This window comes from Amyelois transitella, chromosome 30 (genome assembly GCF_032362555.1).
Source record: "Amyelois transitella isolate CPQ chromosome 30, ilAmyTran1.1, whole genome shotgun sequence".
Classification (NCBI taxonomy): Eukaryota; Metazoa; Arthropoda; class Insecta; order Lepidoptera; family Pyralidae; genus Amyelois; species Amyelois transitella.
Window position 1 is genome coordinate 2,641,294 of NC_083533.1, and position 16,951 is coordinate 2,658,244.

Below are 16,951 nucleotides of genomic sequence, written 5' to 3' on the forward strand. Positions count from 1 at the left end.
ATGTAACTGACATGACATGAAAACATCGTGACGAAACCTGCACATTCAGACAACTGATTCTGTAACCATTTCAAGGGTTGCGGAGTTAAGATGGGCGTCCCTTCGTGTAAAAACCTGACTCACCCAATCCAGGATCCATGGTCAAGGGTATACCCCGAGATCCTCTCCAGATTGGTAAGGCTGTAGCCGAGATTATAGCCTAGAGAAAGAAGACATGCATGCAAAACAATTAAAACGATTTTTCTCCCAATCATTTCGACTCAATATACGATGAGATCACATTGAGCCGAGATATTTTTTGTGTTGTTTCAATTTCCAACCACGTGTAGATCGAAATAGGTCTGATATTATGAATAGTTAGCTCCGCCCCTGCGCACGCGCTGCCAACACCACTCGAGCCATCATTTGCAAAATAAATTGCGCAAACTATTATTTTTGATGACATTGGCGCCACCTACATTCACATTTTGCTTTAGTCTACTGGTGATATACGTACCTATATATAAAATGACGTCTTAATCCCTTACGGAGTAGACAGAGCCTATAGTTTCAAAAATTCCGAAAGAAAAGCTCCAGCTGAATGTTTGACGATGGATGTGTGATTTTTGACATACTCCATCATCAACAGTTATAGTTAACTTTTCTGTAAATATTTAAGTTTGTGTGGAGAAAAATACAGAAACTTGAATTTGACATACTCAGGAACCTTTGCAGGAAACGTGGCAAGTGGAAACATGTAGTCTCTGCGTACCCCTCCGGGAGAGATACGTGTTTTTATATATGTCTTATTATTAATTATATACTTTTATTCTTATTAACTGCAAAAAGAAAACTCCAAAAATATTTTAAAAACATTTTAATCGATTGAAAATGCAACATTTTACAAAAATATATTTACATGTAAACGTTTCGCTACCAGACGATCGAGGGTAGTGTACAAACTAAATTTTTAAACAAAATTCATTAAAAATTATCCGATACTACTTAAAGAGGTCGAATATTAAACTATATGTTTACAAATGATGAATATTACTAAATGATAGAATTACATACATATAATGTGACATACTGAAATTATTTTATACTAGCCCTTTTGCCCGGGGCTTCACTCCCGTGGGAATTTTGTATTTAACTCCCGAAGATCTTGTCTATATTTGTGTCAAATTCCATCAATATTGTTCTAGAAATTTTTGACTTAATATTGCAAACAGATGCAGTATTTCTATATGTCACAAATGTGACTTTTGTTTTTTAAATACTGCTATTATTACCACCAAACCTTGGAAAAAAAATTCAAAACTTGTATTTTTTTCAAGGTCTCTTTCTAATTGCAGCAATTAGAAAGGAACGGAAAGGAATCGAAATAATCATCAATTCTTGACCTTATCAGAAAGTTAATTACAAAGTTTAAATCATAGGCTCACCGCGGGCTTCATTCCGATATTCTGTATAATACAATTACAATAATTCGGTAATACAATACTACCACTTTTAGAAGTCACCTCGGCAGCGCAACCTACCGCCAAAACCAAACCGAATGAAAACTCAATTAAAAAAACGACCTTATTTCAAGTACATCAAACTTAAAATCCAAAAACAAAATGTCTCCCGTTATCTCGCTCGTAATAGTGGACAGTTCAGTTCGTGGGTTCAAATGGAGAGCTCTGATTGGCTCAAACGCTCAATTTTTTTCGCTTTATACATACATTACACTCCTGCGCAGGTACTTCGGTGTCACTTATAAAAATGGTAATAATATTTTGATAGTGACCTCAAGTTTAGAAGAAATTATATTTTCCATCCAAATGTTTGCAAAAGATATGTTCTTAAATAGGGTTTGTACAAAAAATGAGTTTACCAATTTATGTTTTGAATTTCAATCAATATTAAAATTAACTAACTTCAGTATTATCTTAACATAAATAATATTGTCATTATATACACATTTAATTCAATGTCTTTTAAAATGGAGCAGACTGTTACTTATATGAATAAATACATTTTAAAAGAACCAAACCTACATTATAGAGCTTTGAAAAATACAATTTAGAGTCAAGTTTTAACGGTTGATTTTAGAACTAAGATTTTCCATCAAGGCAAGTGAATGTACAAAAACTTCACAGAAACGAAGGAATTAAGAATGCATATTAGTGTCCAATAGACTGAGATTATCAGTTTCGCTCAAACTAATGTACCTATGTATAAAGATTTAAGCCTAAGTGGTGTTACATGTCCCTTTTTGGAAACTGTTGGATATAATATTACTGTGGCAACATCTATACGCCACAAGTCACAAAAATAAAATCACGCGACGCTATCAGTAAAAAAAAACAGCGAAGTCTAAATCGCGCAAGCAAAAGATTTCACGGATTGGAGCATATATACAAACTCTGACACAACATCGTCTGTCGCGCGGTTCCCCAGGCGTCACACCAGCCTGGCGGGAGATCTTCCCTTTGGTGGCGGTCGAGCCGAATCATCGCTCCCGCTAAATTACCTTCGGCGGATCAATAAAACCTTTCTACAAGAAACATTTGTATCAACATATCAACTGATTGACCTATTGTCAGCATAATTTAGTTGGTCTTTGGTAAGTACGCAACCAATATACAGCGACCCCTGACGGTCATTACAATAAGTACATAAGCTAATTCTTTTTTTGTTATTACAAATAAGCTTCTAACTTGGTAGTAGCAATGACTTTGCCAATTGTAATAATAAAGAAAAAGAAATACTTATCATTAGAAAGAAGTAGCTTATATACTATTTGTAATGAGCGTCAGAGGTCACGGTGTAATGGTTAGTTACCAAAGTCCAACAAAATTATTATGACTCATTGACGTACTGACGCTATATATTTTGTCACCCTTCAGCTCCCTGTATGCATCCATTAAAAAGCCTATGTCCAGTAGTGAACGCTAATACAACGTTAAAATTATTAATATATATTTCTTCTCAGCCCTATGGCAGATTTGAAGATAAAATTGTGGTTGCACAATAAAAGTGCACAGTTAAAATTGTTTTTATTAAATAACTTGCGATAGTTATGATAAAATAAACTGTAGGTGAAACACAATATTTAAAAAATATATAATATGTATAAGAATTGCCTAAAAATAAAAAATATTAAAATGTTTACGGAAAAAAATAAACTCCAGTTAAAACTGTAACAAACGAATCTTGTAGTTTTATTTCTGACACAACCAACGAAAAACAGATAAAAAATGTTAAATCTTAAGTTATTATTTAAAAGTTGGCAGTAACGTAGTACTTTTAAACTTTATTACCTACTACGAGGCGAAATTAAAACATAATAGTAATATTTTGATTGGAGGAGAACGAGTGGAGCCAGTGAAGGAGTTGGTATATCTAGAATCAAATAACAGCAGATGGAAAGTGTGATAGTGATATTGCAATGAGAGTGAACGCGGGGAACATGGTGAATGGAGTGTTGCCTTTATGAGCAGTCGGAAAATGTCCAAAATTGGCTCGCTTGGCGTTGCATCGAGTTGTGTTGGTCCCAAAACTAATGTTTGGGAGCAAAAGTTATAGTAGTATAAACGCGGTGGGAATGAGAGCGGTAAGGAGTATGATCGGTTTAAAATTGAGTGACAGGATCAGGAATAGCGCGATAAGGGAAGATTGTGATGTAGCAGGAATAGTAAATGCTTAGATGGTCTGGTCACGTGGAAACGATGAACGAAAACAGGTTGACTAAGAAATAAACAAGAACAGTATGAATGGAAAAGTTGGAGTGGGAAGGCCTAGATGAAAGTACCTAGATCGAGGTACTGGCTTTTTTTAGTTTTTAGATTATGCCATCTCGTGCTGGAAATAATCAATAATCGCAATCAATATTATTGTATCAGAACTTGCGTAATTTTATCTACTTGAATATCGATACAAAACTACGAATATAAAAATCGGTATATACAAATATAAAGTTAGCATTATATAAGGCATTTCGCGAGCAACCGTACATTATGTATTAGATACTCATATTTATCAATTAAATAATTACTAAGCGCATTAATTATTGGAAAAGTCCATTATTTTATTATTTTGGGACGCAATGTGGAAGTATAAATAAGTACACTTTAATACAGGATATATTTTTTAAACAACATAGAATACTTATTTCTTTTTTAAATTTTGAATAAAGAGTCCATTATTTATATCTTAATCTGCTGCCACATAACATAAAATCTCATTGCATGCAGACAAGTCATAATTTAAAAAAAATAACTCTTATTAAATAAATCTAATTCTAAAGAAAATTATTTTTTGGCAGATGAGCAATGTCTTAAATTCGTGTAATGTTTTAAAAAAATATATCCAGTATTACAGTTTACAAAATGAGAATTTTCGGAAGCATATAATTGTGAAATTCTAGCAACACAACCCTATAATTTTAAGTGGAAATTTCATATTATTCTTTAGGTTAAAGTAAGTAGTACTATTTATACAAAGGATATAACAAAATCAATTATGTTAGAACCCCAAGCTGACCCCAGGGTCTAAATTAACAGCGCCGAGGGTGCAACTGGGAACACAAAAAGATGAGATGAGAATGACCTTAAAGCTGTTCCGAAAGCCGTAACCAGGGTATGTACAGTCAACAGCAAATCAACTTGCCCAGATGCCGCTTATATTGAAAATCATTACTTTAATACTTATTCACAATTTTAATGTGGACAATGACCACATATGTAGATTTAGATTAAAAAGATCTATATTTGTAAATTGACGTCCGTTGAAAATGGTGCAGTGTAGTTTGTTCCGTCGCTTCTTTTACACATTTGCGCTTTGGAAGCGGTAGTAATTAGACTTAAGTCATGTTGACGTCAATACGCGATACCTTGTATTCAATTCTGAAAATAAATTTATTTCTATTTCACTGCACAGTCGCCTTCTAACACATGTCTTAAAGTTCCATGCTGGGTTAACTTGATACGCGGTTGACTGTACCTAATTTGTATGGCCAAGATAAGAGAAATTTAGATACTGCAAATTTAGTCTCTATACCAAGATACTTAAAAATAGATTGTTAAAAATAGGCCAATTTGGGCCAAAATAAGCATTTCATCAGGCCATTATTCTGTCATTAAAAAACCCATCTTATGAGAAAAGTATCGCACTTGTCACAAAGACTCCTTATAAATTCTACCGTTGAATGTGTTAGACTATATTTAAGCTTAAAACTAATATATTTTACAATACTAATATCACTTGATAATGTGAGCTTCATCACGCGTTGCTGAGCAGCTCGCTGTGGGGGGAAAAAATAATTAAATGAATTAAATACATACATACATACATACATAAAATCACGCCTCTTTCCCGGAGGGGTAGGCAGAGACTACCTCTTTCCACTTGCCACGATCTCTGCATACTTCTTTCAGTGGAGGAGTGTAGGAGTGGGAAGACCTAGACGAACGTATCTTGATCAAATTAAGGACGTCCTGGTAAAGGGTCAGGTCAAAAGTACCCGAAACCGCCGAGCTTGTATGAAGAGAGTTATGAATATGGACGAAGCGAAAGAAGTATGAATTAAATAATATAATAATAATAACATAAACTTTGGCAGCTGTGGAGGGCTGTCCGTTGGTGTAACCCAATGGTTCATCAAGGGACAAATCTCCACAGCTGCGGCCATCTCACTTTAGAACAAAAGGTACCAAAGGGCCTCTTTATGTTGGCTTCGGCCCCGTGAACGCCTCCCAAATGCCTATGGGCCCATTTAAATGTACCAATATAAACTTCTAGACCTATTTTTTACATGTCAACACGTCGAAAATTGTTTCTATTGTGATAAAGTTAAAGCAAATTTTTAGAAATGGTAAAATATTTAAGTTCTTGTTAGATACAGAAGTACAAATACTATGTAATCGTCGTGCAAAACAAAAAACAATCTCCATTGACATGACTGCATATAATTTTTATATGGGAAATTTTCGATTAAAAAGAGAAAAAAGAAAAACCCATTTGCCGAGAGAGAAGTAGTGATTGATTGATTTGTTTACTCACTTGGTCAACTCCCTGGCGGTCATTGCCCCTGTCAAGCCAGATCTGGACCGCGACCTGCTGAGCTGAGCTCTCCTCTCCGCTGGAAATATACACTCATATAAATATATATACGGGACAAATTACACAAATTGAGTTAGCCTCGAAGTAAGTTCGACACTTGTGTTACGAGATACTAACTCAACGATACTAGTAGATTTTTATAATAATAATAAATACTTATATAGATAAACATCCCAGCCCAATCAGAAAAAGTTCTTTTCACATCATGCCCTGGCCGGGATTCGAACCCGGGACCTTCAGTGTCACAGACTTCAGACTTCAGGCCGGCAATATATCTATTTGTTTTTTTAATTTGAGTTATCACCAACTAGCTGTTGCTAGTGATTTTGTTCGTCGTCAAAAGTACACTTAAACAGCCACCACACCCTGTATATGCCAAATGGTGGGGGGAGACATTTTTATATTCCATTTTTTAAGTTGGTCCAAGACTAACTCATTTGTGAATACCGCAACAACATCGAAGCACGTCTATTTACATTTCAAAAAATTAAATTTAAGAAAAAATACAATACTCATGATGAGTAGAAAAATTGGGCACCATATGTGAATTGTCAGTTATAATATTGCGCTTTGGAAGCGGTAGTAGTTATAATTAAATTTAAGTGATGTAACGTCAATAAGTGATACCTTGTATCCAATTTTGAAAATCTATTCTATTCTAATAGAATTTCAGTTTTTAAACGTGCTTTTTCTTCTTCTTTGTAAATAAAAACATAGTGTTTTCAACTTAGATCTTGCTTCAAGCCCATACTGCATTGAGCCATTATCACATCTGTACTCATCTTACATACAATGTGTTATTGTTATACTACATCAAAAGCTAAAATAATATTTATAAGGTTATTAAGTGTTTAATGCTTAAACCGCAAAACCTACACCACAAACTTCAAAACAAATATTAATATTCATTCATTAGATTTATCAAACCATTATATTAGTGCAAGTCTATTAAGACTTGTTGACTTATACAAAAACAAGACCTAAAAACTTTGAGCTGAAAAATTAGTGTAAGAGTTCTTCGATCAACTACATACTAGATTCACAGATGAGAGTAACATTAATAAAAAAGAAACTTCCGTGCTTCTATCTGCCATTTTAAAGATATACTATTTAAAAATGAATCTTAATGAATTGCAATAAAGCACACAATAAAACCAATTAACATTATTATGAGGCGGTTTTGATTATAGTGTGCGCCTTATTGTAATTACAATAAGATCTATATTAGGACGAACGAATTCGTTTAATTCAGACACCTTTTCAGTTAGAGTTAGATGAAAGAGGTGAACATGAAAAAATTAATTCAAAGCAATAACTATAACAGAAAATTTCACACAACACAAAATAATACTTGTAACACGAAGTGCCGTGCTGACTACACTGTGTTCATATCTAGAAAATAACATAAGTGCATTGTAGATAAAATATTTAATACCCTATTTGTCTTAACACTGGGAAAAGGCCTGTACATACATACATATAATCACGTCTATATCCCTTGCGGGGTAGACAGAGCAAACAGTCTTGTAAAGACTGATAGGCCACGTTCAGCTATTTGGCTTTAAGATAGATTCAAGTAGTGACAGGTTGCTAGCCCATCGTTTAAGAGAAGAATCCCAAGTTTATAAGCCTACCTCTTAGTCGCCTCTTACGACACCCATGGGAGAGAGATGGAGTGGTCCTATTCTTTTTTCTATTGGTGCCGGGAACCACACGGCACGAAAAGGTCTGCCTTATTTCAATTCAATTCAATTCAAAATCTTTATTGCATATCATAAAGTAAATCAGTTGAATTACAGTTACTGCTTATAAATAAGTACAATATGAATCCTATTGGGCATCGCTATTTTAAAATAATATGAAAAAATAATATTTCATTCAATCTCAATTCTATCGTTAAGCCAAACAGCTGAACGTGGCACATCAGTCTCTTCAAGACTATTGGCTCTGTCTACCCCGCAAGGGAAATAGAGGTCATTATATGTATGTATGTAATATTCATTCCAACTAGCTCGTATAGGCATACCATATATTTGCGACGTAAAAAGCATTCCTGTCAGTTTTACTTCAAGCGTTGAGATAATTTAATACGTCGATAAAACAGTTTACGTCGATAAAACAGTTTACGTCGATAAAACAGTTTACGTCGATAAAACAGTTACCTTCCAATCGCTGCAGTATAACATCAACCAAGCCCTCCTCATCGGTCAGATCCAAATCCTCTACTTGTGAGCGTGCAAATTCATTTAAGGCAGATGTAAGAACAAGATGAAAATTGTATTCGTTCAATAAATATATTATAAAAAAATAACAAAATTGTGTGAACGCGGCCTTACAGTATTTGTTCGTTAACATTGCCTATCAGTCTTTTTTAGTCTATTGGCTCGGTCTACCCAGTAAGGGATAAAACCGTGATCATATATATGTATATATATGTTCAAAATAAGGAGGTCAAACAAGTGCAAGTATTTATGCATTTGAAAATAATCTGGTTGTTTTTGAAAATATTTTAAACTATTATTGTAATGTCTATTAATTACCATGTCTGTGTTTTGTAATTCTTTTCCCAGTAGTTCCATTAATAAGTGAACGAGTAAGTGAAGTTGGACGCTTTGGAAGCGACAGTAAAACTTAGTAATAAGTAATTTATTTGACGTCAACCAAAAGACATGACAATTATTGAGAGATGTTTGAAATGTCCAATAATAATTTAGAATTTGAGTAATGCTACTCGGTAGGACTACTTTTATGGCAGAGATAAATAATGATCTCACGTTAGAGTGACCGAAACATAAGCAATTCTAAGCGTATGTTCACATGATTTCGTGTCTGTAAATTTATGTTGATAAAATAAGGTAATGAGTGAGTCTTCAAAATGGAGTGGTCTACAATAATATCAACACTATGACAAAAAACAGTGATTAAAGCAACTGTGAGACTTTTTGAGGTACCTTTGTATTTCTCTAAGCGTAATTTCGTGTATTATTTTTAATCGTCATGAAATCTTGGAAATGAGAGCGTTAAGGAGTATGTTGGGTGTGAAATTGAGTGACCGGATAAGGAACAGCGTGATAAGGGAATGTTGTGATGTGAAAGAAGATGTAGTTACAGGAATAGAAAAGGGTATGTTGAGATGGTTCGGTCATGTGGAGAGGATGAATGAAAACAGGTTGACTAAGCAGATATACATGGAGAGTGTGGAGGGAAAGGTCGGAGTGGGAAGACCTAGACGAACATATCTTGATCAAATTAAGGACGTAATGGTAAAGGGTCAGGTCAAAAGTACCCGAAACCGCCGAGCTTGCATGAAGAGAGTTATGAATGTGGATGAAGCAAAGGAAGTATGCAGGGATCGTGGCAAGTGGAAAGAGGTAGTCTCTGCCTACCCCTCCGGGAAAGAGGCGTGATTTTATGTTATGTTATGTTATGAAATCTTGAAAAAAAAATTATAGTGTGACAGTGTCGAACTAGAAGTTATCGAAGTGTAATAAAAATAAAAAAGTGATTTCTCTCATAAAAACTAATTAAAATGGTCGTGTTGTCACTATTTGAATCTCATTTCCATCATTAGGCGGAACGAGAACATTTCAGTCTTTTTCAAGAATGTCAGCTCTGTCTACCCCGCAAGGGATATAGACGTGATTATATAACATAACATAAAATCACGCCTATTTCCCGGAGGGGTACGCAGAGACTACATCTGTCACGATCTCTGCGTACTTTCTTTAACGTGATTATATATATAATATGTATATGTATGTATGTATGTATGTCCTCACCTCCCGCCGCCCTGGGGTTCGCCTTCTTCCTCGGCCGCTCTCTGCTGAACGCCGAGCCGCTTTGTAGCGCTTCCATCAAACTGTAAGAAACATGTTTTATTTAGACAGGAAAAGCACTTCAGGAAAATTATATGAATTATTCTATTATATATCTATATTTGTTTGTATTATAAATTATAAATGAGAAAGAGTCTATATTGTAGTACATGTATTTATTTGATATTTGTTATTTTATGATAATATCTTTTAGATGTATTATTATCGGTACGTTTATATCTTATTAATTATGAACACAATCCAATGCCTTTCTTAATATTTTCCTGTCGTGGGCCTACTGGAAGAATCTCCTCTAGAAATAAGTAGTGCATTTCTCTTTAGTCTCTTGTACTTTTCTTTAGTTTAAGTTCTATTCTTATTTTTTCCTTGATGTACGTAAATATATAAATAAGACTGTCTGTCCACTGGTCTTAGCGGCTAATCCTTTTGACCATTTTAATTACTCTAAATTAAAGGTTATAATCAAAGGTTGACTGGAAGAGATTGCTTAGCGATAAGTCCGCCTTTGCTCAACATATTCGTAACACATTTCTACTACATATGTATATTTATTTTGTGGACAATACACATAATTTTTATTGTATTGTAAATACTGAAAATCAGTGCATTGCTTTCACATCAAGAAACATTGTCGGCGAGTTGGTGCCTTTTTGTATTTCTGCGCGCACGCATGCCCATGTTGTGCCACAGAAGCAGCCCTGGCACACAAGCTACCTGTCCATGACGCCGTCCTGCGCGCGCTCCATGTCCACGAACTGCTGGTAGCGGTGCGCGCGCTCGCGCCGCTCGCGCTCGGCCAGCTCGCGGGCGCTGCGCGCGCGCCGGTTGCGCTCCTCCATCTCGCGCGCCACCACGTTCTCTTGGTACGCCGTCTGGGGGGCACGAGTCATTCTTTAACCACTTCCTATTATATACATACATACATACATATGGTCACGTCTATCTCCCTTGCGGGGTAGACAGAGCCAACAGTCTTGAAAAGACTTAATGGCCACGTTCAGCTATTTGGCTTAACGATAGAATTGAGGTTCAAATAGTGACAGGTTATTAATGTTAATGTCTTGGCTTATTAGCCTTAGAATCCTCTTGTAGGCTATGGGCTTGCAACCTATCACTATTAAAATCTCAATTGTATATCAAGCCCTACAGCGTGGCCTTTCAGTCTTTTTAAGACACTGGTTCTGTCTACCCTGCAAGGGTAATAAATGTGATAAAATATTTATGGAAGTCTAACCCATTTTTGCATTTGAAAAATCTTTACGCTTGTTAAACAACTATGACAATTTGTTACAACTATCAAAAATAAGGCCACAGCCATGTAACAAATCTTTTCTGAGTAACGTACATTAGTTTGATTGCTAACAAATGAAAGAAAATATCGTGAGAAAACCTGCATTCATGTCATTAAGTTAAAATGATCCAATATGAGTTGGGTTCCCCTGAAAAGGTTGTAGAAGTCAGGAGAGAGTCGCTTCGTGCTAAAAACTGACTCACCCAAACCAGGGCTTCTCTCCAGAGAGGCTTGGACTAACGAAGAACTATAATAATGAACCTAAGACCAATTTTTAACTTTACAGTTTGAGATGTATCAGTGCATATCAAAGTTTAAAATTTTGACAACATCATAATTTGATGTTTTCTTTTGCCACAAAGCCGCTTGTTTCTCGGCACCAATACAAAAAATAATACTATATTTTCAATAATAACTATGCTGTGTGTACGTTTTTGAGTTTCAGTCTAGATCATAGTATTAATTTTATATTAATTTAGACGATGTTATCAATTGTTACCTGTTTTGTATACCTAAAGTAAAATAATAAACGAAATAATTAAACAAATATGTACAAATAATTAATCAGTGTCAAATTATAATAAATGTGCCGTGTGGTTCCCGGCACCAATACAAAAAAGAATAGGACCACTCCATCTCTTTCCCATGGATATCGTAAAAGGCGATTAAGGGATAGGCTTACAAACTTGGGATTCTTTTTTTTTTGGCGATGGGCTAGCACTATTTGAATCTCAATTCTATCATTAAGACAAAAATAGCTGAACGTGGCCATTCAGTCTTTTCAAAACTGTTGGCTCTGTCTACCCCGCAAGGGGTATAGACGTGACCATATGTACATATGTATGTATGTATGATAATAAACTTACGATAAACGAGTCCTTAAACGTCTTGATGTCAGCAAAGAACTCCTCCAACGTATATTTGTGCGGGTCGAACACATAATATTCGGCTAATTCATTGTATAATGCCTCCATTTTGCGATACATAGAGTTGAGGAGGTCGCATTGTTCGCGAGCTTCTTTCGCAAATGACTGTGGTGCGGTTAAGGCTAATTGTGTTTCATCTGTACTAATATTATAAAGCTGAAGAGTTTGTTTGTTTGTGTGAACGCGCTAATCTCAGCAACTACTGGTTCGAATTGAACAATTCTTTGTGTGTTGAATAGACCATTTATCGAGGAAATCTTTGAGGCTATATAACATCACGCTGCAACTATAAGAAATAATGGAGAATGTGAAAAAAAATCGGGGAAAATTATTCATCCTTGAGGGCTTCAGTGATGCCCAAAATAACTATTCCACGCGGACGAAGTCGCGGGCACAGCTAGTCTTTGACATAATTAATGAGGTTTGTTATGCCGTATGGTTCCCGACACCAATACAAAAAAGAATAGCATCTCTTTCACATGGATGTTGTAAAAAGCGACTAAGGGATAAACTTCGTAATTCTTTTTTTAGGCGATGGGCATAGCAACCTGTCACTATTTGAATCTCAGTTCTATCATTAAGCCAAACAGCTGAACGTGGCCTATCAGTCTTATCAAGACTGTTGGCTCTCTCGAAAGGGATATAGACCTGATTATATGTTACATACATGCATACATATGGTCACGTCTATATCTCTTGCGTGGTAGACAGAGCCATCAGTCTTGAAAAGACTGAATGGCCACGTTCAGCTATTTGGCTTAATGATAGAATTGAGATTCAAATAGTGACAGGTTGCTAGCCAATCGCCTAAAAAAGAATCCCAAGTTTGTAAGCCTATCCCTAAGTCGCCTTTTACGACATCCATGGGAAAGAGATGGAGTGGTCGTATTATTTTTTGTATTGGTGCCGGGAACCACACGGCACGGCACGGCGGATTATATGTTATTTATGTTATATTGTGTCAATCACACTACCGCTGCACGATACAAATAAAAGGATACGTTCATAGTCTCGTGGAACAGATCGTCCGGGCACTGAGGCACCCTGGAGTTGTTGAGGTCCGTCTCCAAAGCTCTGATGTCGCTGTCCATCTTCTTCAGGGATTTCTGCAGGTTCTCCATTGACACGCGGGCCGCCCTGGGGTTTGTGGAGTGAAAAATGCCCGGTTGTAATGCGTGATGCGATTAAAAAGGCGCATATTCAAATCAATTCAAATGTACATTAGTTTGAATACTAACCGTGCTCTTTCGGCGAAGGTTATATTATATCACATCGTGATAAAACTTGAACAAGTTTAGCAATAAATTAAAACTCTCTACTTTATACTTCAACTCAAAAAACTATTAATTGATCTTAACTCTTATTTTGATATACAGAAAACTCAACAAATTTTTCAGTATGTATAAAAAATGTTTAATGACAAACATTTTTTATACATACATACATAAAATCACGCCTCTTTCCCGGAGGGGTAGGCAGAGACTACCTCTTTCCACTTGCCACGATCTCTGCATACTTCCTTCGCTTCATCCACATTCATAACTTTAATTTTTTTTATCATTATATTTTTTTACAAAAAGGCCGTATTTAAAAGGTTGTGTGACAAAAAACCTGTCTTTATGAGGCATCACCTCGGCGAATCCGAGTACATCTGTTAACTTATTCTTAATGGTCTTCACGAGGGAATGCAATGGATTATCACAACATTTATTTGAGGCCTAGTTCATTCAACTATACAGGGTGTCTGATAAATGGTGATAAATTTTGAAGGGAGGGAGGGGCGTAGGGGTTGGCACATAGCATCTTATTTTCGTACCAAAAAAAAAATTTTTACAAAAAAAAATTTTACCTAATTATTCAACAAAACAAAAAAATACAAACAATACAGTCGACAGCTCACCGTGTCTAAACATGCTGAGACTTTGTACACTATTTTGATTATTTTAATCTTTTAAACATTGTGTGAAAGTTTTTAATACATAATTTATAAAGCATGTTAATAATTCAACGCTTAAATATGTAACGCTATTTACCAGACACCCTGTAGTATTTCTTCTTGTGCTAACTTCGATAGCGCGTTGTAATTTCGCACCAGCGCCATCTAGTAACTAAAAAAGAAACTTATTGACAACATACCTGTCTATGTGAGGCATCTCCTCGGCGAATTTGAGTACATCCGGGAATTTATTCTCTATGGTTTCCACGAGGTAGTGAAGTAATGTCTGCTTGTTTTCAAGATCCTTCGTCGCCGTTAGCTGCGAGAAAAAATAGTACCTACATATATTTTAAATAAATAAAAAGCTGGAATAATTAAGTTTTTGGATTGATTATTATGCCGTGTCCATTCGTTTATTTTGGTTTTAAATGGTATCAACATAGTAACGTTAATTTCAATTAAAAAATTACGTTTCGTGAAAATATTCAGATTGTATAATCACATTAATCTACCAACATTGTTACTTATTAAACGCCTATAAATTTATTAGTTTTTTTTTTATATTAGTTTAAATAATTGATGATCAGTCACTTAAAACGGAACGTAACTCATTTCTTGTGCTTGATAAATGTTTTACAAATGCTAAATCTATAAAATGTTGTTAAGATGTTAAATCGACTGTCTTGAATTACTTTTGTAGTATTTTATTTATTGTATGTTTTCTACGTAAGTTTACATTTATATATAAACTTACGTAGAACACTTACAAAATACAATACAAGACTATAAAGTCTTTGTATGTAGTTCAATTATATTATATCTGTTAAGTATGCTGACAATCAGGTTCCAAGATATACCTGTCGCTACCCAAAAGTTATCTGGAAGAGATTGCTTAGCGATAAGTTCGGCTTTGCTTAACATTTTTTTTTATCTATGTCACTACTGCCTATGAAATTTTGTAGCGAGCAATAAAGATGTATTGTATTATATATATATCGCCTCACCTTAGTAAGAAAACTGATCTCGAAGCCGTAAGCGCCAGCATTGTTAGACCCCGTGTTCATATAGTTGCCCAGTAGTAGTAAGAGCTCAAGTATTTTGGCGAATTTACTACTTGATTTCACCTCTTCGCAAGCCGCCGTCCCGGATACTATGTCCTGTAACAATACATAAAATAAATAAATAAATATATTGAGGACAAATTACACTGATTGAGTTAGCCTCGAAGTAAGTTCGAGACTTGTCTTACGAGATACTAACTCAACGATACTATATTTTATAATAAATACTAATATAGATCCAAGACCCAGGTCAATCAGAGAAAGTTCGTTTCTCCTCATGCCCTGGCCAGGATTCGAACCCGGGACCTCCGGTGACACAGACAAGCGCACTACCGCTGCGCCACAGAGGCCGTTAAAGATACATACATACATACATAAAAATCACGCCTCTTTCCCGGAGGGGTAGGCAGAGACTACCTCTTTCCACTTGCCACGATCTCTGCATACTTCCTTCGTTTCATCCACATTCATAACTCACTTCATGCAAGCTCGGCGGTTTCAGGTACTTTTGACCTGACCCTTTACCAGGACGTCCTTAATTTGATCAAGATACGTTCGTCTAGGTCTTCCCACTCCGACCTTTCCCTCCACACTCTCCATGTATATCTGCTCAGTCAACCTGTTTTCATTCATTCTCTCCACATGATATAATATAATTTATGTATGTATAACTCACAGGTTTGACCTCGGCGATGATCTCCCGGTAGTGTTCCCGGAAGGCGAGACTCCTCAGCCGGGGCAGCAGCCGCTTGACGTCAGCTACCGTGACGGCGAACTGCTCCGCCTCGGTCAGTTCCGACACGTTGCACTTCAGCTCGGACAGCTTCTTCAGCTGGTCCGCGGGGGGGAGGTACTGAAAGGAGGGGAGGAAATAAAAGAAGATATAAATAAAAACACAATAAAATTAAAACGGTGCCGCTTCTTCTTCTTCTACACATGCTCTTTAAAAGCGGTAGTAGTTATAATTAGATTTAAGTTATGTGACGTCAATAAGTGATACCTTGTATACAATTTTGAAAATAAATCTATTCTATTCTAATAGAACCACTCCATATATTTCCCATGGATTTGACTAAGGGATAAACTTATAGATCTTGGGATTCCTCTTGTAGGCGATGGGCTAGCAACTTGTTACTTTTTGAATCTGAATCCCATTATAAATCCATACAGTTGAACGTGGCCTTACAGTCTTTTCAAGATTATTGGCCTGTCTACCCCGCAAGGGATATAAACGTGACTATATGTATGTAAAATAAAAAATATATACAGATAGCGTCACTAAAAAGAACACGAACATAAACAATGACACATTTTCATGTGATCATTTCTGTCTTTACAATCTCTTTATGAGCAAAGTTTTGGGAAATAAAATTTTATTTTTTACCGAATAACCATATATCCACCTCCATAATACCATCACCACCGGATAAAACACCAGTCATAAGAGAATATCATCAATTTCCTCAAATTCGGTCATAATAAGTGAGAAACCAAAAACGAGAAGCGAAATCATAATGAGAAATCGGTGAGAAACACACTTGTCACTCAAAAACATACCTGTATTAATAAGTCAAGAACGTTGGCAGTCAAAACTTGCGTGTCACATCTCAATATACACGTCCTTATGTGAGAATACGACATGTGTTTGAGGGAACCGCCGAGAAGGATTGAGAGACTCTGAGCCGCCTTGCTGTCTAGCACTTTGAGATCTTTGACCTTCTTCAATGTTGGCACTCTAGATTAAAAAAAAAAGTTTAAATTACATAGATGAGTTAGCCTTGAAGCGAGTTCAGAGTTTTACTCAGCAATATATT

At 35.8% G+C, this 16,951-nt stretch overlaps 1 protein-coding gene across 5 annotated transcripts in view; it reads right to left on the bottom strand.

The window, feature by feature from the left end:
• Positions 1 to 841: 841 nt before the first annotated feature.
• LOC106139450 (protein diaphanous) overlaps positions 842 to 16,951 on the bottom strand; it is a 45,814-nt gene continuing 29,704 nt past the window's right edge. For all 5 annotated transcript variants that reach the window (XM_060952899.1, XM_060952897.1, XM_060952901.1 and 2 more), the window contains 10 exons: positions 16,695 to 16,872; positions 15,814 to 15,990; positions 15,081 to 15,233; positions 14,277 to 14,395; positions 13,142 to 13,277; positions 12,081 to 12,245; positions 10,638 to 10,795; positions 9,867 to 9,946; positions 6,028 to 6,106; positions 842 to 5,269 (listed from right to left, as the gene is read on the bottom strand). In XM_060952899.1, coding sequence (XP_060808882.1) covers positions 5,248 to 5,269; positions 6,028 to 6,106; positions 9,867 to 9,946; positions 10,638 to 10,795; positions 12,081 to 12,245; positions 13,142 to 13,277; positions 14,277 to 14,395; positions 15,081 to 15,233; positions 15,814 to 15,990; positions 16,695 to 16,872 — 1,267 coding nt within the window. In that variant the 3' untranslated portion in view covers positions 842 to 5,247. The remainder of the gene's footprint in view (positions 5,270 to 6,027; positions 6,107 to 9,866; positions 9,947 to 10,637; positions 10,796 to 12,080; positions 12,246 to 13,141; positions 13,278 to 14,276; positions 14,396 to 15,080; positions 15,234 to 15,813; positions 15,991 to 16,694; positions 16,873 to 16,951) is intronic.